The 22,745-nt window shown below is 47.7% G+C and overlaps 2 protein-coding genes across 2 annotated transcripts; one reads left to right on the top strand and one right to left on the bottom strand.

Annotated features, from left to right (window-relative positions):
* Positions 1–217: 217 nt before the first annotated feature.
* Positions 218–8,353, bottom strand: MANBAL (mannosidase beta like). The gene is made up of 4 exons (XM_083872971.1): positions 8,326–8,353; positions 6,912–6,960; positions 5,022–5,216; positions 218–2,645 (listed from the first exon to the last, which is right to left on the bottom strand). Exons 3-4 carry the CDS (start codon positions 5,169–5,171, stop codon positions 2,538–2,540), a joined length of 258 nt encoding a protein of 85 aa, XP_083729097.1. The 5' UTR covers positions 5,172–5,216; positions 6,912–6,960; positions 8,326–8,353; the 3' UTR covers positions 218–2,537.
* A 10,395-nt stretch (positions 8,354–18,748) lies between these two features.
* GHRH (growth hormone releasing hormone) lies at positions 18,749–22,545 on the top strand (the record flags this gene model as incomplete). The annotated part of the gene is given in 7 exon segments (XM_083873351.1): positions 18,749–18,828; positions 19,642–19,773; positions 20,449–20,553; positions 21,144–21,281; positions 21,566–21,625; positions 22,493–22,496; positions 22,498–22,545. Coding segments are annotated over 7 exon segments (567 nt in total).
* Between the last annotated feature and the right edge of the window lie 200 nt (positions 22,546–22,745).

The raw sequence follows: 22,745 nt of genomic DNA on the forward strand, positions 1-22,745 counted from the left end.
CAGTTTGCCACTTCCAAGTCAAACACAGATACAGATGCACACATGCCTGGCAGTATTAACTAACCAATTTCTCACAGATTAAAGGATCTGAAAGGATTTCCCTTAATGGATCGTTTTAATGAATAGGTTATTTATGTCACTGTGTTCCTATAGTCTGGGAGTTCTGGCAGCTTTTCTGGCAGCAGTGAATGTGAGTGAACAGGCAGCACAACTTTAAACACAGATTTCTTTTTAAACAAAGATTTTGATGGCATTTATTACACATTTCAAGAAAAACTAAAATACATGGGTTATTGGTAATCTCTACATACTCCAAGTTCAGCAAACAAGAGCATTCAAATAGGTATAAAGCTGTCAGGAACAGATTGGGAAATTCATCTTAATCCCTCTTCCCCCCAACAAAACCAAACCCCAACATCCAAGATTTCTACTGAGCAATGAGTGAGCCACCCTGCAAACAGCTGGACGTGGACATTGATGTAGTAGCTGCTATTTCAGGTAACAGCCACACAGTGCCCACTGCTAACAGGATCTGAACCGCAAAAGTGACTCTGTATTTTGGATAACATGTGTCCTGTGATTCCATTAAAGCATTAACACCCTGCTTTAGGTAACCTGTAGAAAGCTGGAATTTACATAAAACCATTCCCATGTGTTAAAATGGAAAAAGAGATCTGTAGTAGCCACTCAGGGCTTTTTTTTCCCCTGCAGATCAGAGACAGAGCACAGGTCCACCATGGAAACTCATGGCACAACACTGTTCTTTGTTACTTGCGTGGGAACTTTTTGTAATATTTCTTTGTACTGAGAACTTAAAGCAACTTTAGAGTGCTTGTGTCTCCTATGCTTTGTTCTGTCCTCCTGGTACTGCCTTCATGTAGCTCAAAAAAAAAAATAAATTTAAAAAGCAGAATTTAAAGCAGAACTCCAAGCTGGATTTTAAGAAGTGCAACTTGGTGCCAGCATTCTGGCTAAGAGCATCAGAGAGCCTGGAGCAGGGAAGTCAGAGTCACACTGGGACTGGAATCCATCTGTCACCCCCACCAAAAGCAAGAGTGAGCAGAGGACGTGGCTGTTCTCAGCACTGACAGTTTCTGTGAACGTGTTGTTCACTTGCTGTTAAAGATCACACACCTGGGCTCACCAGGCATTTGTCACTCGAGGATGGGACTCTGTGTATGCAAAGAGGATCACAGACTTGCAGCCCTGCCAGGGAGAACCCTTCCTTCAAAGCCACTCTGAACCCTGGGTGCGCCTCAGAGAGCAGGTTCTCCTCCCATTGAGTCACTCCTGATCAAACAAACCAAGATGTGAGCTGGCATCAGGAAGCTCGAGCTGCTCTGCAGAGACTCCGTGGCTACGTCACCACCTATCTCCTTCCTGTCTAGCCATATTTAAATCCAGTCCTGGATTGTCCCTGGGCATGGAGAGCCAGAGCCTGAGGGAACACAGTGTCTGTGCCTCCTGCCACACAGCCATGGTACACAGCAGGCCTGCCACCCCTTGGATCTTAAAATACCACATCTCCTCAGGCTGGGAACGTATTCACCCTCAGGAGGAATTCAGCCAGAGGAGATGGAGCAGCCTGTGGCAGGGAAGGCTGGGAGGGAATTTGCAAGTGCAATGATCCCCAGCTGTGTGGTCAGGGATCAGCCAGCTGGCAGGAGGGTTTATCCACGGGACAGGGAGGCAGTGCTGGCTGATACACCAACAGTGCACCATCCCCAGACTCCCACCTCAGCAGCTCCTCTCCAGCACACAGTGCCTGGTCCTCCCAAGTTTCCAAAAACAACTTCACTAGCACAGGCATTAATTTCTGCATCTTCCAGAGTCAAATTGTTTCCTGATTCTTGTAGTCATCACAATCCCCACCACAGGCTCAGTTCCCTGAAATGTACCTGCTTTCAAAGGTGGGAATAGAAAGGAAGAGTGCATGGGTGGGGAACAAGAGGCAGCGACGCTGGGGAAATGAAAGCTTTCATCTCCACTAGTCTGGAATCTGGTGAGTTATTACCTAAAGAATTAAAGAATATGACAAAGGCATTATGATTAAGCCATAAAATGCAGCTATGTATTTCAGACTAGATGACAACAGAGATTAATACAAAGCTGTGTAGCGTGGTATTCTTGATCCATTTGATCCCTCTGCCTTCAAAAAACACACCACCAACTGGTATCCAAAGTAGCAAACCCATGTTCCACTTTCCACAGTGACTTTACTATAAATCCCAGCCAGCACTGAGGAGCCAGGCCAACAGCCCTCTCTACCCACCAGAACTGGAAGAAGTCACTTTAATGTGACTGACACATTAATCAAGTCAAACGAAGTCCTGGATATGTGAAGTTCTCTTTGCTTGTAAGAAATCTATGGCAGAATCCCAACCCTTCCAGTCTTATAAGTTTCTTCTTTCTCGCCCCTGAAAAGTAAAAGATGGCAATGCCAGAAAACCATTAACAGAGTTAGTTGCCTTTGATGTTGTCTCTGAGGAAGCATGATTATAGGTGGTTTTTTGGTTTTTGGAGGCTCAGTCACACCTCTATCGTTTCTTTTTGCTTTCCTTCTTGGGTTTCTTGCTTATCTGTGGAGCAGCTGCCTTTGGCTTCTTCACTGTCTCTGAATTTTTAGGCTCAAAACTGTCCGAGTCCTACAAGAATCAATTAAGAAAGAGTCAGTAACTTTTTTCACCATTTGCTAACAGGTTGCTTTGGGGATTGGAGTATAAGCCAGAGGAAACAAGTGCTGGGTGTCTCTGTTGGAACACACTGATGTCAAACTGAGGCCACATTTAATGAGACTTGAGCAGCATCATCTCTGCTCCTTCTGCATGTGCTTTTTGATGAGTGTGAGTTTCTGCACAGAAACAGCTTGTTACCAGAGATGCCATTAAAAGCTTAAGTATCTAAAACAGGCTTTGGAGAAGAAAAACTTTGAAGGCAAGAAGAAAATGAACACTAAATGAAAACTATTTGAATAAGGAAAAGATAACATATAATCACCAGGGTGCATGGAAACAGTCAGCAGGCATTTCTGCCAAACATTAATCACTATCATGTGCAAGACAAAAAAATATTCCCCAAAGCAGCAGTAAGAATATGAAGTTCAGAGCCTCTAAAATTCAAGGAGGGAATTGCAGGCAAAGCTTTCTTCACCTGGACTAACAAAATACTGAGATGTGATGCTTGAGAAGATGAGAGATAATATTGCAGCCATGGGAAATAAAATCTAGTTATCTTGTGAAAACACAAGGGAACAGCGCCAGTCTCCTCTGAGGAAGCACACACATGCAGATTGCCTCCTTTCATTAAATGCATTTGAGTATAAATATTGCTTTAGCATCTTGGGTTCTCTCAGCCTGAGTGTGCCAACTGGAAAAGGACACACAAAAAATGGCTGAGCGAGACGTGCGAGTTCCAAGCCAGAACTCCAGATAATGGAGGGGGAGGCAGCCTCTGACAGTGTCCTTTTAATCAAAGAGCTCGGTTCAAACGTCTCTCAAGTTACTGAGGGCTATTACATCTCACATCTGTGTGGCTTTCCAAGGAAGGAAATTTGGCTGGCTTTCCAAAGGCTGTGATCAGTGCACAGGGAGCTGGCAGGCTCCAGGGACTGGTTATTACTCAGAGTGCTGCTGCCATAACGTGAACACTGCTGCCTTCTAATGTCCAAACCAAGGCAGACTTCAAAGTCTGAGGCTCCAAGACAGCAAAGTTCCCCAATATCCTACCCAGACTCAAGCATCATTCTCAAGGTCTGGAGGGGGAGCCTATGTTGTTTATGGTCTTGTAAACAAGTCATATGGTCAGCACATCAAGAGGACAGTTTATATATGGAGAAAATAAAAACTACAGTATACAAACATCAAGGCATGCTATAAACATAAGCAGTAAAAGGTCCTTGAGTCATATAATTTTAAATAGGGGCTGGTCTCCAGTTTCCCACTCCAGATCAAAGCTGTCACTCTTTTCAACTTTTAAGAATGGGCTTACTTGGTATTTCTCAAAAATTTACTGGGGAAATGACAACTGCCTGCTCATCTCCCTGCTGGGAGCTGCAGCTCCTGTGGCAGGACAAGCAGAAGGGAGCATGACCCATGGCAGGACAGCATCACATCACAACCAGCAGTTAAAGGTGGAAAAACTGGGTCATGAACTTTATCCTTCACTCTGTACTTCATCCTGAGGCATTCCCTTCCCCCAGCGGGTTGAGAATTGCCGTGCTCCCTCTGCACAGGAGGGAGCAAACACAGAAATAAAGAGTCTGAAAACAAAACTCCCCATGCTGAGTTGTTACTGAAAATACATCATATGCCTTCAGACATAATCTGCATCAAAGCACCAAACTTGCAGCCTGATCACCTTGAGCACTGAAATATCTGTCCCCAGCACCAAAGACATTTTTCTCTCTAATGAAAAAAGGCAGGCAGATGCAGGACATCCCTCAGTCTAGAGGAACAGCTCACCTCAACCTTTCCCTTTCACCTTCTCCTGTGCCAACTGCATCAAAGGACCCTTGGGCACTGGATGGGATATCAGTCCTGGAAACTACTTTCCTCGCTTTTAGGATATACTAAAAATTTCACCTGCATCTTGCTTCCAAAAATGACACACAAACTCGAGCCCAGAGTCACTTCCTGAAAGGTAGGTCCTGTGAAGGGGATGCCCTGCCTGGCAATTAATGAAGCAAATCAGCAGCAGGATGACAATATGAGCTGGGACAAAACCTTCTCTTGCAGCCAGGAACTGCACATGCATTTAGCACCTTGACAGTGCCTCAGGTTGCTTTTTTCACTGATATTAAGGGAGATCCTGGCTCAGATATTTGTCCCTGACTTTCTTTTCTATTGGTAAATCACAAGACAGAAGCTGGAGGGGGGAAAGGCAGAGGGAAGGAAGGAGAAAGAACAATGAAACTGTCATCAACCCCAGGGGCAGCTGTGTCTCCATTAGCTACTCAACATTCCCTCCCATCCTGTTTTCTCTGACTCTGCCCATTTATATCAATGTTAAAGAGCACTACTCACTGTCTTGTGGGACTTGGGCACGGGCAGGATTATGGCGAGCACACAGATCAGCTGGAAAATGGCTCCAAAGAAGAGCCCATAGCGCAGCACGTTCTCCATGAATGTGGGCTCAGGGATTTCAGGTGGGGAGAAATCCAACTCTGCAGCCATTGTCAGTGCACCCTCCTCCTCTACTGCTCTCCAGAAGACTGCTTACTGCAAGGGGAAAGACACAGAGCAATTTTTGGCATGATCCTTTCTGGCATTTGCTTTCTGTTATCCAAAAGTGACAGATTCCCTCAGGGAGTTTTGAAGATACTCTTGATCTACTGGAGCAATAACAAAAAGGAAAAGCTGTGTTTAATTTGGGTGTTTGTCTTTTGTCACCTGCCTACAAAAATAGCTCTCAACTCCTGGTATTAGGCCATTTGTGGGTGAGGAGCAGACAAACAAAATGTGAACCATGTCCATAAAACAATAAGGAAAAAGCTTAATAAGCAAGAATATATTTCTTCCTGAAGTTGATTACACATGCAAGGTGATTACTATTTACTTTTACTTATATTGTCTATGTGGTCACAGCCTTGTTGTTTTAGATGCTGTACAAACCCAACTACTTAAACCACACAGAATTAGAGCTGTTGAAGGCAGAGGAACAAGTTATGTGTATAAATTTAAGTGTGGTTTTATTGGCTGGTTACACTAAGCCCCATATAACATAAAACAGACACACAGGTAGTTTGTGGCAGAGTTAAATATTGATCTCCTGGGTCCCAAGCTTCTCAGCCATTAGACCATCCCTTCTTCCTCCCTCCCTGTATCTTTTGCTAATGGAGCTGTCAATTTGTTCTATGAATGAGTAATGGCTTTTTACAACGAGGGAGAGCTCTCCTGCCAGAATTGCTAGAGTAGGCCTCAGGAAGTCCCCAAAGGGAAATCCAATTAGTCTGAGATGGCACCACACTCAGCTGTGATTACTGCCCCACTCAGTTTTCCTGACCTGGATGATCCCAGAGTGCATTCCCTGGATCAGCACTGCCCCCTGACAGTTACAATTCTCTGCACCACTAAAGATTGCCTGTGACTGAGTTTGTACACTGTGTTTGCCTCCTAGAAATCATCTCCACAGCAGGCTCTGCATTTCTCAGGCTGGGAGGAGATTGTTACAATCTGCTGATGTGACCCAGTCCAGAAGGATGGTAAACATGGTGTGTAATTCAATTACAGTTGATAAATTTGAGAATCAACTCAATGCCATTGCACAAGAGACAACTATCACTTGGTGACACACTAAAACAAGAGGCATATAAACATAAATCTAAAAAAAAATATAATTATTTAGTTTTCATTCAGCTGAAATACAGGATGTTATTTTGAATTTTAAGACAGGAAAACATTTCCAACTGCACAGACTGCCAGCCACTGGAATAGAGACTGTGGAATCCCTGCTACTGGAGATTCAGAAGAACAGATCAGATAAGCACTGGCCTGGGATGGAGTGTGAGTATATATAATTTTGGCTTTGAACAAAGATATAAGAATGGTGACCTTTTGAGGGCCTGTCCAGGTCTGTACTTCAGTGAAAGAAAACGTTTCAAATTCTGATTCAAACTCAGTCAGCAAGGGCTGTGTGGGACCTGTACATAAAGTCAGGACACACACAGACCCAGCCAGGCTCAGTCCCAAAGGCTGCTCAGTGCTGTGAACAAAGCCTGCCTGCATGTGGCTCACCCCAATTGCTTTTGCCTTTTAAACCACCCCCTCTCCCAAAACACTAAGGCAGCAGTTCCTGAGCAAGAAACAGAATCACCTCTGAGTTGCATTTATCTCATCTGGATATCTTTTGAAAACATTATAGTTGCCTGCCCTGTCCTCATACACAGCAGGAAGAGATGTTCCTTTGTTCCTCACCTGGAGTTTTCTCAGGACAAACTCCTACTGGTAATCCTGATTCACACACCTGAAATACAACACAGAGATAAACAAGAAAAAGAAACAGATACAATGAAAACAAAAAAAATCTCAGTTCTCATCTTCTACAACTCTCTCTCCTTTCCCCTCTTCTAGCTCACCTCCCTTGGGGGCATTGGTATTTCTCTAACAAATCCAGGTGACATGACCAGCACCAGGAGCTCTCCTGCAGGCTGGCAGCAGCTGCCACCACCATTTGAAGCAGTAATCCCATGAAATATGCTCAGAGAAGACCTGGCATTGTGCTCCAGCTAATTCCAGCAGTGTCCTTGCTTGCTCAGGCAACCCACACTCGGACCACTGGTTCTCCTGCCGTCAGTGGAGCCAAACTCTGAGCAAAATTCATCAGTTTTAAAAAACTCTGGTGGTTCACACAATGGCTTTGGGCCTCTCACCATCATCCATCCCTGGATGATGGAGCCTTCCTCCCTGTTCAGAAGAAGCTCAGTTTCACCACCTATTCCTTGGATAACATCTCCTCTTCTCCATCTGCTCAGCTGCCTTTCTCCTCAGACCACCTCACATGGCCACACTTAAATCAATTCCTCTTTAATTGCATTGAAGATCAATACTCCTATGTCAAACCCTGTGAGGAAGCTGTTCCTGACCCCTCCAGGTTATTCATGATGTCTGATACCCAGTGAATAAGATGGAGGAGTGGGAGAATCCCTCCTCTCCCCACAGAGCCAGCCTGGGGCTCCCTGGGGCTGCAGCTCCTGCTCTGCTCAGTGACAGCACCAGAGGATGTGTCTGCTCCCCACGGCCCAGGACCAGGCCTGGGATAAATAATCCACGTATTTCCAGGATCAGGGCCAGGCACCAGCCAGGAGAGACTCAAACCTTTATTTTCCCTGCACTGTATTTCCCAGCTGACATCTTCAACCTGGCACTACATAAACAATTGGCAGAGGACAAAAGCCATGAGAACAGCTCGAGTAATGTATATCAGCTTCTTCTTGGGGGGGAAATAAAGCACCGTGAAAGATTCCATCAAAAGGGCGAGGAAAAAAAAAGCTCAGGTGGGAATTTTTAAACGGCTTAGCAGGTGTGGGGATGGAGCCTGGGCTATTCCTGTCCGCACCGCTGAATGCACGGGCATTGGAGCCGAGGAGCCCGGCCGTGGGACAAGGGCCGGGGGACAAGGGACAAGAAGCGGCTGTGCAGCCCCAGGGCGGGGACACGGCCTCCTCCTCCTCCTCCTCCCTCCCTCCCGGGCCATCCCCGCGGTGCCGCCCGGCCCCGGCAGCCCCACCGAGGCTCCCCCGGGCCCGCACTCGCCCCCGAGCCGGGGCTGAAGCCGCACTCGCCCCCCGGCAGCGCCCCGTGCCCGCAGCCCCCGCACGGCCCCGCTCACCGCCCGCTCCGCTCCCGGCCCGCGCCGCCCCGGAACGGCTTCCCGCCCCTGGAACCGCTTCCTGCGCGTCCGGACACCGCCCGCTCCTGCCACCGCCCGGCACATCCATAGCGACCATCCATGGCAACGATCCATAGCAACCATCCCTGCCAGCGCCCCGGCACATCCCAGCGACCACCCATGGCAACCGCCCCGGCACACCCCAGCAACCATCCCAGCAACCACCCATGGCAACCGCCCTGGCAACCATCCCAGCAACTGCCCCTAGCAACTATCCATGGCAACCATCCATGGCAACCACCCTGGCAACCATCCCAGCGACCATCCCTAGCAACCGCCCTGGCAACCATCCATAGCAACCATCCATGGCAACCGCCCCAGCAACCGCCCTGGCAACCATCGCAACAACCATCCATAGGAACCACCCCGGCAACCAACCCAGCAACTACCTGGGCACATCCCAGCAACCATCCATAGCAACCATCGCAGCAACCATCCCAGTGACCGCCAGCTCCCAGCAACTGCCCAGGTACATCCCAGCAACCATCCATGGCAACCGCCCCAGCAACCACCCTGGCAACCATCTCAGCAGCCATCCCAGCAACCATCCATGGCAACAATCCATGGCAACCTCCCCTGGCAACCATCCCAGCAACCATCCATAGCAACCATCCATAGCAACCATCCCATCAACCCCTCTCGTCTCCCCCATGGCCCTGTTGCTAAGGGTGGCCTAAGGGCGGTCTGAGCCCTGGGGGTCCAGGGGGAGTGGTGGCCTGAGCGCTCCACTGCCACGTTCCTCCAAACCCCGCTGAGGCTGATCAGCTTTGTGTGCCATGGGCACCACCCCAGCTGTGGGTGCCCAGCCCCTGGTGGGTCACAGAATCCAAGGAATCAATAAGGTTGGAAAAGATCCCTTAAGTCACCAAGTCCACCCTATGGCCCAACACCACCTTGTCAACCAAACCAGGGCACTAATGCCATGTCCAGTCTTTATTGAAACACCTCCAGGGACAGTGACTCCACCACCTCCCTGGGCAGCCCATTCCAATGTCTAATCAGCCTTTCTGTGAAGAAATTTCTCCTAATGTCCAACCTAAACCTTCCCTGGTGCAGCTTGAGGCTATGTCTTCTCATCCTGGCTGGGTGCCCCTGGCAGAAGCACCCCAGGCCTTTACACCTCAGGCTTAATGTACTCACTCCCTAAATCCAAATTATGTGGCCTTTCAGTTCTGGTGGGTTCCTCTTTATCCACAAGGTTTTCATCTGCTCCCTTGACATACTCTGGCAGCAACAATCAAGACATACTTCTGGCTTTGCTCTTGACAGGGACTTTATTTTTAATGTCCCGTTAGAGTTTCCAGCTCTGAACTGGAGATGTCTCGATAAGATGACCTACAAAGAGGGAAATGGCTTGGGCTCTGTTTTGCTCGTTTGTGATATTTAAAGAATCTGATTTGTTTTGCCCTTTTCCTAACCCCAAACTATCAGGTTGGTTTTTCTGCAGAGCTTTATTACCAGAGAGCCTAAATACTTTGGGGAAATCCTAATCAATTACTTATCTACTGAGGAAGTAAGATGTGGCATTTGTAATAAAAGGATTTTCTAGGCTGCTACCAAGCACTTGAATTAAGTAGATATTAATGACAACAATTTCAAAGATTTTTAGCAATTGGATTAGAAATATTTCATGGTTTTTAGTGCAGAAGACATTACAGACAGCTGGAGAACACTGCTGAATGAGTGGCAGAAGCCAGAGACATTTATACACAGAAATTCTCCTGGTATAATAATCCTAAGAGAAAATTACTCTTAAATGGAGCTTCCCCTACCCCTGGTGAGGGACTGGGGGATAGTGTCAGAGCTCAGGAAAGCAGTAAATTCTGCCCTTTCACCTTCTTACCTCCCACACTTTGAATGTTTAGGATGAAAAAAAGCCCCACAGAGGAGGAAGAAATAATTCTTGAAAATGTCAGGAGGGATCTTATCAGAATGGATTAACAGGCAGATTAAATTCTTCCCAGTATTACCAGTACACTGAAGGTGCTGGTGCTGCTGTCCACACACCTTCTCACAGGCTGCAGTCCTCACAGATGGAGTTTGCAGGCAAAGGGGAAAAAACACTTACTACTGTATATGTATTTTATTATTTTTCTTCTTTCCTCAACAGAAAGGGCACTGCTCACTCCAAGCAGAATTAGGCAGGTGAAACGTGCAGTTTTTAGGCAGCTCCTGCCCCTTTTCTCCCCCTCTATTTCACCCAAAGGCCTCCAAACCCTCCAGGAGTGCCTCAGTGTGGGAGCCACAAGCAGGTGGTGCCCTCAGCCCACTGTGGCTCTCCACCTCCCACCAGCATCACACTGACCCACTCCTTGCACCTGACTGGGAAATGACAAAAAGAGGGAACCTATTTACTAAAAACAAGGTGAGGTTTTCCCAAAGCCTACAGGATCCAAGTGGGTTTCAAAGCTAAAATTGATTCAACAAATGGACATGGTGATTTTGTCAGCACTCTGTTCTAAGTAAGAACAATGCTCAGGCAAGAAGTCTTTCTCCAAATCCAAATAGTCCTTGGCTTTTTAAAGTCCTTTCTACATTTCTCCTTTGTGGCATTTCCCACTTGTCTTTGCAGTGAGGGCTCTTTATTACCACTCCCTGTACATGTGATCCTTGTGCTCCAAGGTCTTGTCATCCTCAGGTTGCTCATTCATATTCAGCCAGGAAAAAAATTACTCACAACTGCTCTCATTTCTCATCCCTTATTGGAAACACAGCCTTTTTCATTCCCTTTCCATAAACCACATTTTGCCTTCTCAATGCCAGTAACATCTCATTCTTATTCTTTTTTTTTTCAGAGGCTTTTCAAGGGATCGAAGCTGCCTCTCCCTGTTCACTGATTCTGGCTGTGTAACCTTCTAGCCAAGGCTCCTTTCCAAACTGAAATGAGAGTGGTAAGACCAAAGATGAGCTCCTTAATTACTGACATTCACTGCTGGCATCTCAGCTCTGTCTGCCAGGATTGGAGAAGGAAGAAGATGGTATTTAGAGAGCCAGAAATTCAGGAGTCAGTAACTCTCAAGCCTACAGCTGAGTGTAACGTGCTGATGCCTGGCTGAAACTCTTGGCAGTTCACTTGGGCAATGCTGAAATGCTCCAGAGCTCTGCTGGGGAATAAACAGAGCCAGACAGGTACAGGCTCTATAAATGGATCCCACCTGCAGACCCACTGGGCCTCCTGACAGATGCACAGCTCACAGGCTGCTGCCATTTGCTCTGCTGCACAGGCTCAGGGATAGTTAATGTTAGAAGATTAAGGAGGCTTTTCAAGGAGGATTTTAACACCATGAGACAGTCCTTTTCCAACAGCCCTTCTTGCACATTTTGAATTTCTGATTTATTTGGTCTGTTTTTAATCTGATTCCCTGCTTCAGAGTCATTCTCAGAGTGTAAACAGTGCTCTCATCCACAGTGTCTCCTTCCTTGAGGTTATTTTGATAAATGTTTGTATTTGGCTTCCTACCAATTTGAATTCCTCCAGGGAAAATTCTCCTCAGGAAATCTCTTGATGTTCAAAGGGTTGAGTCTGAGGGATCTGAAGATCCAAGTCTCAACACTTTATCCTTCCAAGAAGAAGCAACCAAGTCTTGTATGATTTTCTAATAGCAAGTCTCACCACACCCACTGGGTTGGAGCTTTGGTTTATTTGCTTCTTCCTTAGAAGGATCTGGCAGCACAGGCTAAATCTTATTTTTTCTCATCTCATTTTAGTTTGCTTGCCTTCCACAGAAATGACTGGATTTTTACAAAGAACTTAGAAATGAAAGTTACCGTGAACACAGCAGTAATTAAATGATCATGAATTTATTCTAATGTGCCCAAGTGTCTGGGATAAGACACTTAAACTAAAATGGGTTCCATCCTACCTCTATGGTGGCAAACCCAGGCAAAAAAACCCATAACTTTTAGTCTTAGGCAGTTCTGTTTAATTCACTGTTAGGGCATTTGCCACAAGTTAGTCTCCACCTCACCTCTCACTCAAATAAAAGCAAATCAGAGTGAACAGCTCTGTGCCCAGGGCTCTCTTGGAAGTGGTAGAGGATGGAGAAGTCACCCTGTGTGACATTTTGGAGAAGTACAGAAAAGCTTTTGAAAGCTGAGAACACAGGATGTTTTTTTGCCATTTGATGAGTTACTTCTGGCTGTCATTAGTTTCAGCCCCACGAGGCTGAACCCCAATTCACACACTGCTCAGCTTATCTGAAGCTGTTATGTCGTGCACCTGGAATAGACAGGGTGATTTTTTAAAGCATGGCGTGGACACCAAGGGATGTAAAGCTGAGAGGAAATCAATACCTGGGAAATTGCTTCAGGATCCTAACTGTGTCTTTTGTCAGCAAAGGATTGGCACTGGAATAAGAGTAGCTGGGATGTGCTTCACCAGGGCCATGGGGAGGGTGGGTCTGCCTGGACGTGGCTCCAAAATCCAGCAGTTCCAGATGCTGAAGGTGCCCGTGGCAGCTCAGACCTGGCTGTGGATTGCATCAAGCTTGCACTGGTGTAGGCTTGGGTTTAGAGGGCAAACTGAGAGTTACCCACTGCTCATTGCTAACATGAAGATCTGTGGGAGGTAATGAGTGTTACAAACCTCTGGTTTGGGAGCCAGTGGATGCTGACACAGCACTTGCTGTGGGAGGGAGGAGAGATGGGGAGAAACTGGGAGGGTTCTAGGAACAAACTAAGAGATACCCTAAAGAGAAAAAGCTGTTCATTTGGCAAATCAAATGTGTCATCTGTGTGCCAAATTGTTATTGATACTAACCCTAAAGTGAAATTCCTGTGGGGAATGTTGTCACACAGGCAGTATGTTTAGACTGATAGTCCTGGAGGCACCTCTGGGGCTGTGGGGAGCACAGAACTGCAGCCAGAGCCCCCTTGGCACATGCACCAGCTCTACATGTGTGACAGCCCTACTGAAAAAATGGCCATGAGAGCAGAGCCCGCCACTGCCAGCTCAAACACACACTGCAACACCAGCAGGGATGGATGTAAAAGTGGCTCCAAACAACTCTGGATCCTGTCACAGGCTGTAGCATCTTCATCCAGGCAGCAGTGGGGATCACAGGCATTTCTGCTGCAGAAGCATCTGCATGAGCCAGAGGGAGAGCCTGCAGAGCCTGGTGGAGAAGCTCCAAAAATGACCCTTCTGGGTCCTGGGAAGATGGGAAGGTTTTGATTGAAGCTGGGACAGGAAATCCCAGGGACAGACACGCTGCTCTATTTATGCTGTGGCAGAACTCCTAAGCTGGATGTACCCAACAGAGCCTTGAGGGTTCTTAGAAATTTCTGCTGCCTCCTGCAATTAACCCAAAGCCATTGTTGTGGGTCTTGATGAGTCCAGCTGTGCATGGCAGGAACCCAGCCTGGGCAGCACAAGGAAACCCCTGGGATGATGGAGCTTTTTAGAGCCTCCTGTGGAAGCAGCTCACTTGAGATATGAACACAGCTCACAGCCCTCCTAGCCCAAGCTGGGCATCAGGCAGCTATAAACAAGTCATTATAGACTGATTCTCCTTGATCTATTGATTCTCCTTGATCAGAGAAATATTGCCTGGTATCATGTGCAGCTCTGTGTAAGGTAAAGGGTCAGCTGGATGGAGAATCTGATAAAGACCAGGCTTTAACATAATAACTTGAAATAGAGCTGGCTCTTGACTGGTTTAACAGCATGATCTGATTCTTCTGTTCAGCCAGTGCAGCAACAAGACAGTGGAAGATAAATAAGTCATGCTGAAAAATTAGTGCAACCAGCCTCACACATGAGAGAATACGAACATATTCAAAAAAGCTCACAAAAATCCCTTTCCAGTTTGCAGGGACTGCATGCAGCTGTGTGCAGTAGGACAAGGATTTTGGAAAACCTGCTCTGTGCTACTCAGAAATTCCCATCCCCAGTGTCTCCAGTGGATGGCACAGATGATATCCCTGCCTGATTTGCAAGAAGCAATGAGAGGCAATAACAGGGTTAGACCATCACTGAATGTTTCTGACCCCCTGCACACACAGGCACTCACCTGCACCCCAGCTGCACCATCCTCCCCACAATCCCTGCCTGCCACCAACAGCTGGGATGCCACTGTGGTGCCAGGGGAAGGTATTTGGCAGCAGGCAGACATGAGTCATCTCACCTGATGAAACTTCTTCCCACCATGGAGTCATGAGACAGGATGGTCTGCATCCCCATCAATTGTAGGCATTGTAATGTCAATATGAAAAATCTGGCAGGTGGAGCTCACGCTGACACCTCGTTTTGAGCTCCTCTGAATTGTCCTGGTCTTCTTGGCATGAAGGCTTTCTGTTTGTTTTAATGGGGCTTTCATAAACCTTGTTCCAGGAATGAAGACAGCTGCCAGCATGCACAGCCCCCCAAGGAACACCCCAGCCTTTTTCCAGAGCACATGAATGGAGCAGGGCTCTCCAGCTGCTTTGTGGGCTTGGTGTGGAGCTGTGATGTTTGGGAGGGACTGAAGCATGAACTGTCCCCCTAATGAAGGTGTGACTAACAAAGGAGAAAGAGGAAAAAGCTAATAATCAAAGAAAAATAAAATAGCAAAAAAAGATCAACCCTCCTGTTCAGGCAGTGTGAGAAAGTACTGATGGTTAACTCACTCTCATTGTGGAGTAGAAGGAAAAAAATGCAATTGCAGAGGAAAAGCGAAGTTTACCTAGCAAAGCGAATTTGTCATTCACTCTGCCAGATTACTGCTGTTATTTGCTCTTCATTCTTTGAGGGATAAAGAGAAATCGTGCAAATGACCCTGGGCTGAGGGCACAGCCCCCTCCCCGCACACACACACACACACACACACACACACAGAGGATGCAAACACAGCCTTTGAAATGCAGCAGGATAATTGACTCTCTGACGCGTGGAAACCCACGGGACTCCTGAGGGAGCTCAGGTATAAAAGGCGGAGGTGCACCTCCCTGGCAGGCAGAGGACACTGGGGGAGGTCCGGGACTGTCCTCCCAGCCCAGCCCAGCCCAGCCCAGCCCAGCCCAGCCCGGCTCAGCCCAGCCCAGCCCGGCTGCGGGTCCTGGTCCTGCCCGCACTCGGCGGGATCCACGGGAGGCTCCAGAGGAGAACTTGGATTTGCAACAGGGGAAGGAACATCTGGGCAGGAGCTGATCTAGGAAGCGCTTGTTTTCTCCAGGAGCGGTAAGTGGGAGCCTCTCTCTGTGCATTTAACAAGATGATGTCTATTTGAAAGTTGTTAAATTCCATTGAAATGGAATCAAAGCTGGCAGCAGGAATGAGCTTTGACAGGTACTTTTGTACCACATCAAGATTTGTACCAATCTGGTTTTGTACCAAATTATAAAATAAAACAACAATTGAACTACAACATAAATGAAAAACAAATGGAATTATATGATAGATGAGCTTTATAAAATATATTTATAAAATACATTAGATGGTTACTAGCTGTAACAGAGTTTTTCTCTTTTGCAATGTCGATGTGAGTTTCTCCTACCCTGGCAAATGAACAGTGTTTTACTCACCCAGCAATGAAACTGTGTTTGAGTCAAACCAAAGTCTGAGGAGAAACACAACTGTGTGTTACAGGTAATGCAAAGCCAGCCACGACGGGGCACAGGGAGGCATTTAAAAGGATTTCTGCTTTTCTAATGAAGCATTTCAGGGTATAAAATTTTTGGCTTTATAAAACAGCAGGAATGCCAAAAGATTCATTTCATCTACACAGAGGTATTTTGAAGATTGCTCAGGTTGAGGTTTCAGAAATGGCAAGAGGTGGTTACTCAGCTCTCCAACATCCCTGTCACAATGCTGCTGTTCCCAGTGCACAGGATGGAACAAAGCTATTAAACTTCATCTGCTGGAATGGTGCTAAAAGCTCTTCATCTTAAGGGGCATTTATTTATTAATCATTTTTTCGCATGCTGCCAGAATGGAAAGTGAAGGTGTCCCTCACCTCAGGAGAATTTGGAAGGTGACAATGTTTTGCAGAGCTGTCAAACTGCCTGCACACAGGGTGACACTTCAATTTCCAGCTTCTCCTCTGAAATAGAAGACACATCTGGGAAGGGATGTAGGGCTTTCATTTCTGATTTATTCCCAAGGGTAAAAGGGAGACAGACATACCCAAAAATCTGGAAGCAGGCTGTAGCTAAGGGAGAGAAGACAAAGCAGGAGAGGGGGAGAAGGACAAAGCCAGAAACAAACAAAAACCCCCTAAAATCGCAAAGTAACTAATAGCAGAGAAATAATAAAAAAAAAAGGATCTCAAATGTTCAAAATGCAATTCTAGAGAAAGCCCCAACATTTAAAGAAGAGAAGCCAGAGACAGAAAGAAAGTTGTAATCAGGGCTGTATCCTAAGAGGAAGAAGAGGAAGCAGACAACACTGGGATAGGTTTTCATTTACATTGGCACTTCACTTCTCAGCTCACATAGAAGCTTCCCTAATACTGATTAAATCTCCCGGTTGCCACTTTCTATAGATGCTGGTGCTACAGTCTGCTGGTACCCACTGATAGATGCCCTAGGTAATTTCCTCTATCTAGACAGATCTGACTTGGGATTTTCTTGAAGATATTTGGGAAAAGGCACAGAAGAAGCATATTTTTCCAAGTTCAAATGAAAAAGTAGGAAAAGAAAGGGAAGCAGGGGATTTGTTCTAAAAGCAGAAGTCGTGTAAATCTATCAAAGTCTCTTTTTTCTTCCTTGAAGCATTGCTTGGCTCTTTGAGGGGCCAAAGCGATTCTGTATTAGAGCAGGAGGCAGGAGATGCCACACATCAGCACAAGGAGCTTTGCAGGAGCTGGGAATTACTCTGCTGTTCCCAGGGGAAATGCTCCCAATGGGAAGCTGCTGGTCCCATCTGGGAGCACAAGTAACTGGGAACAGAGACTGGGTGAGAATGACTTTGTGATAAAAAACCCCCATTTCTTAGTGACATTTTCCCCGTGTCTGTCCGTGCACTTCTGACACTGTCACTAATTCTGTTGTTAACTTCCCTGGCCTCAACACCAGACCCACCTGCAGGACCACAGGTCCTAATCAGCCTCCCCCTCTCTGTGTTGATCTGTTCTGTCTGAGCAGAAAAGAGAACTCACTGATGATGTTTTCCATCAGAGAACTCTCCCTCATCAGTAAAACCCACTGCTTGAAAGTTCACTTGAGGAGTCCAAACAAACCCTTTCCATCTGGAAGCTGCTCCTTTCACAAGGATGTATCATTCTACATTTGGAAGAGGGTTTTTTTCCCCCCTCTAAGGGAGATCAAACAACTTTCTGCTCTTTTCTTTTGTAAAATGAGATAAGGAACAGGGAAAGTTGGTATTTTAAAAGGTTGCTATCCACATTCTTAAAGAATCTTCATTGTGCAAAAGATCAGTCGCTTTCAGTGGAGACTCAGGAAGAGCAGCATTCACTGAAATACCTTCCTACTGCTGCTGCTCGCTTCAGGGACAAAAGCTCGGCGTTCAGCTGCCGAGGGTGGGTGACCTCGGGCGACTCTGGCCTGAGTCATTCCCAGCTCTTGAGCCGGGCCCAGGACACGCAGCCCGGGGGGCGCACAGGGCTCAGCACAGCTCACTGTGCACCAGAGCCGTGCTCGGGCACCTGCGGGGGCTGCTCCTGCACAGCAGCGACTCAGCCCTTCCAAAGGGACAGATTCCAGTCCAGTGCCATCTCCATCCCCTCTCCACTGACGGAACAGTCCGTGTTTTGTTTGCCAGACCAAGCTCAGCGCTTGCCTTCGATAAACGGCTTTGGCAGGGTGACCTCTGTGCCTCTGCTCAGGAGTTTTATTTGTATTTCCCCGGTTCTCCCCAGCCCCTGGACAGCCATCGAGGCAGCCCAGCCCGGGGCCAGGCACAGACCTGTGCCCTGCGGGTGCAGCCCTGTGAGCAGACACAGCCCTGGGAGGGTGGGACAAGAGAGGTCTCAGGGCTGGTTGCAGGGGGTTCTGTGCTGGCAGCGAGGTTCCTTCACACCCCTGCCAAATGCTGCCTTCATCCAGGTGCTTTTACAGCCCCTGCAGGGATTCCTGGGGCTCACACCAGCCCGAGAGAGGGCTCTAGAGCTCTCCTCCAGCCACAGCAGCCTCAGAGACGGGCTCCACAGCATCAAACCCTGATGGGCCCTGCCAAGGCAGGCAGCAACTCCCAGGGGTTCACACAGCCCCCAGGAACTGCCCTCCATGGAGGAGACTGTCACACCCAGACATCTCTGCCCTGGGAAGCACCACAACCACAGAGGCACATTCCCAGTCCCTTTGAGCTGAGAGATGAGCAGAGGGACTGAGAACACAAAGGTGCCCCTCGGCCTCCCCTCCTGCCCAGAGCACCTCACTGCCCTGACTCAGGCTGCTCTGTGTTTTAGGTGACTCTGAGGGGTGGAAGATGCTGGATAAGGCCACCCTGCTCCTGTTCCTGCATTTAGTCACATCCTCCACCTCCTCTCCTCTCTACCCAGCTCTCAGGTAAGTGCCAAGTGCTTTGTGCACATTCTCACTCTGCCTCTGACCTTGTGCAAAATAAACAGGTGCCAAACTAAAGTTGTCAGTGCTTCTGAAAACCAGATGAACTTTAAATATGTTTCTAGGCCTATTTCTTTGCCCTGTCTTAATTTATTGGGTACACTGCTGGCCTAGGGGTGATTTCCAAAGAAGGCAGGCACCTGATGGAATATTTCAGTCCTAACAGTTGGGTTTAGGATTGAATGGTGGGTTCTATAAAGGGAGATCTGGCAGCCTCCAGAGCAGGCAGCACCTTCAGCTCAAACACTGATAAAAATTTGTGGCTGCAGAGCAACTGCATTGAAGACAGAACTGCAAATATTCAAGTACATGAAATCTACAGATACCTATTAATATTTCAAGTATTTCCTTGTTGGGTCTCAGAAATTGCAATACTGCTTTGTACCTCTACAAATCAACAGAAGCCCAAAATTGAGCACTGGTTTCTCTAACGTGGATTTACAGTGTCCCATAGAAAATGCTTTAGCCTTGTGCCAAATGATACCAGAGACATTGGGATTTTGCTCAGGGATGCTGGGAGCTCAGCGAGGGGGATGTGTGTGTTTGAGGCAGCTCTATAAACCATCCCTTCACTGCTAGAAGAGCTTCAGGGCAGTTTCTGGCTGGGGAGAGTGACAGAGACAGTACTTGTGTTACTGGTAAGATGGGATGACAAATGGAGAAAGAAAAAGCAGGAGAGTAGGGAATGATGGTTAAGAAGACAGCCCAGATGGCATCTGAGCACATCTCAGAGTGTGCCTGGGGTTTCTCTTGCAGGTACAGTCCAGGGCCAGTTGCTGCCAAGGCCATGAGCTTCCAGCTGCAGCACAGCAGCTCCCTGGAGAGCCATAACCCCCTGGCAGAGGAGCAGGAGGAGGAGGGTTTGTTAACAGACCCCAATGAGAAAAGGTTTGTACCTCTCCTGCCAGCCGTGCTGCTGCAGTGTGCTGGTTACAGTGTCCCCCCAGCCCAGGAGCAGACCAGCAGCCCAGTTAGTCCCAAACCATCACCCATGTCCAGAGCCATGTCCTGCTGTCCCCCACCAGCAAGGACACACTGACAGGGGCAGGCTCACAGGCTCCTGCAGGGAACAGAATTTTCCACTAAGCTCTGGGAATACAGCAGGGGTGTTAGAACCTCTCCTTTCCACCTCTGCCTGGAGATAGAGGATGATTATTTCTGTCTGAAGCACAGAGAACTTGTCCTTACAACAGTGGGACACCAGTGGGACCAGACGAGTGGTTTGTGCTTTCCTCACCTGTGGGTTTTCTGGAGCCTAACCACAGACCAGAGATCTGCTGGAGGCTCCTGTCACCCTGTCTCAAACACAGCCCTCCCAGGAGGTGATGGTGCTGCTGCAGAGCACAGGAATATCCGAGCCCAGCTCTGCCCTAGAGGTTTTATTTTGCCTGCTGCCTCCATGTCAGGACTGAACTCTGTCAAGTCCTTTTACCCTTCAACACTACAAGGTGTTTGCTGCGGTTACCTGCCCTGATATCAGCTCTGTGCCACCTGGGGTGTTTGGTTTCTCACCTGGAGAATTCACTGACAGCTCAGAGAGCACCTTGTCTTCCTTTCCTCCAGGATGCAGCGCCATGCTGATGCCATATTCACTGACAACTACCGGAAATTCCTGGGGCAGATTTCTGCCCGAAAATTCCTGCAGACCATCATTGGCAAGAGGCTCGGGTAAGCCCCAGCACCCTGCTGTCCTAGGGCTGGGTTCTGCTTGTTGCAGTGTCTTCCATATACCTGACAGAAATAGCTGCCTTCCCCTGCAACAGGAGCAATCTCTCCTGCTGTTCCACATCCCAAAGGGCATCTTGCATCCCTACAGTCTTGGGACCCTTATCACAGTTATCATTAAGCAGCCTAATTAATCCTTTCCTCCAAGGCTGTGAGGATCAGATCAGCTGAGAGCTCTGCTGCAACAACAACGATATAATTTGCAGATAACATTTGCAATGATCCTTCACTGGTAGGGACCCATTATCCCTGGCCTGGTTTGAACACAGAAAGCAGCCTCTCCATTACCCTTGGCTAGTTAAATCACTGACTGCCATTAAACCAGACCAACTGGTCAGATGCAAGCCAGCCCCAATCCATCTTCTAGCAAAGGAGCAAATACAGAGACCAATTCCTTGCAGAAATTAAGCAGAATAGCCCCTGGCTCAGCCCCAGCTGTCTCCCTTTCTGTGCTGCTCAGCCTGAGCCAAACTTGGAGTGAGGGACAAAAAAGGATCTCAGAAACAAAGAAGTTTCTCATCCTCACCTAACAGAGGCAGTGAGAGCAGCCCAGGGGAAGGGATGCAGGAATTCCTGACCAGGCGCCAGTCTGACAGCATCCTGATGGACAGCCAATACCACCAGCAGATGGTACTGAGGGACTTCCTGGGAGCCATCTTGCAGAACCAAAGGTGGGTGGCAATCAGTTCATTCTCTGCACTCTGGTCCTTGTTGCTGACTGCCTTCCAGGCATGAAGCTCCTGGATTAAGTGTCATTTCAGGAACAGTCAGGGAAAGAATAAGGCTGACCCCAAGCAGGGTGCAGATAAGAACAGCCTGTCCTGAGGCAGCCTGCACCACACAGCAGCACATCACTCTGCTGCCTTCTCAGCCTTGTAATCCAGTGAAATAGTAGCAGAAAAGAGAATCTCTCTCTTGATCCCAGTTCTGCCATCCCTGTGCTCTTCCTCGGCAGGCCTCAGGACATGGACAGCAGTCGGCTAGAAGGCTTTCCCAGCACCCTGGCTAAGCTCATGTAAATACTTCTCCCTTTTCCATCTCCCCACGCTCTGGTGAGTACCACTCCCTGCTCAGTCCTGTGCATAACTCACTGCTGCTGCAAGTGCACCTGCTGCTCAAGGTTTGCAGGTTCTCCTTCAGCAATGCCAACTGCCACTGCTGGCTGTCCATGAAAAAGGTGCTTGCTGCAATTTAAGGGGGAAAAAAAACTCCCAATCAATATTGTCAAGTCCCTAAAACCCAGCTAGTTTGAACAGACAGACCACAAGTGCTGTGAAGCTGCATGTGGATGTCTGGGAACAGGTTTGCATAGAGTGCCTGAGTGTCTAGGCCAGGCCAAAGGCAGACAAAAGTCTTCTTCCAGCAGCAGAACCTGTCTCTAGGTCCCTGGGATGTGTCTGGACAGCAGAGGAAGTTTTACTATTTTCTGTATCCCTCACTCCTGAAAATAGTCATCTGGAACTTGAATTATGCTCTGAATCTTGTCAGCCCTGGGGGAAATGAGAGCCACCAAACTGTCCATCCCTGGGAATCCCTTCACTTGATCAGTTTTCCTTTGTGAAGGAACCTCATCTTACTGCCCTGTCCCACAGAAACTGAGCCTGTCCAACCCTGCCAGAACAATATAAAGGAGTGTGGAGAGACCAGTGGGTACATGAACAAAAGAGGGGCTGGGGAAGAGATGGAAGATCAGAACTCTACATAAATCACACCTATGGATTCAGCTGGGAGAGCATAATATTCCAGCATCTCTCTTGCCATGCTTGACTTGGTTACCTTTCCACAAAGAAGGTCAATCAGGAAAAGCCTCCAAAGGATGAAAAAATTTCTGTGTGCTTGTGAAGTTATCTGGTAATTCTCTTTTCCTCCTCTTTCTGTCCAGAATAATTCAGAGTTCATGGACCAAACTGTACAGTGAGCCCTTCACAGCAGTGAAGACACTCCCAGATGTGAGCAGCTGGAAACTGATGCACACTCTCCTCAGATCTGATCCAAGGAATGCACTGCTGAAGCACTACTTAATTTACTCCAGTCTTGACAATTTAACTCCCCTCTTGAAATACTGTTCTGTACTAAATCAAAAAAAAACCCACCTCTGTGGTTTAACCTCAGGCTGCTTTACACAGAGACTAAAA

The sequence above is a fragment of the Zosterops lateralis genome, assembly GCF_965231275.1.
Source record: "Zosterops lateralis genome assembly, chromosome: 16".
Taxonomy (NCBI): Eukaryota; Metazoa; Chordata; class Aves; order Passeriformes; family Zosteropidae; genus Zosterops; species Zosterops lateralis.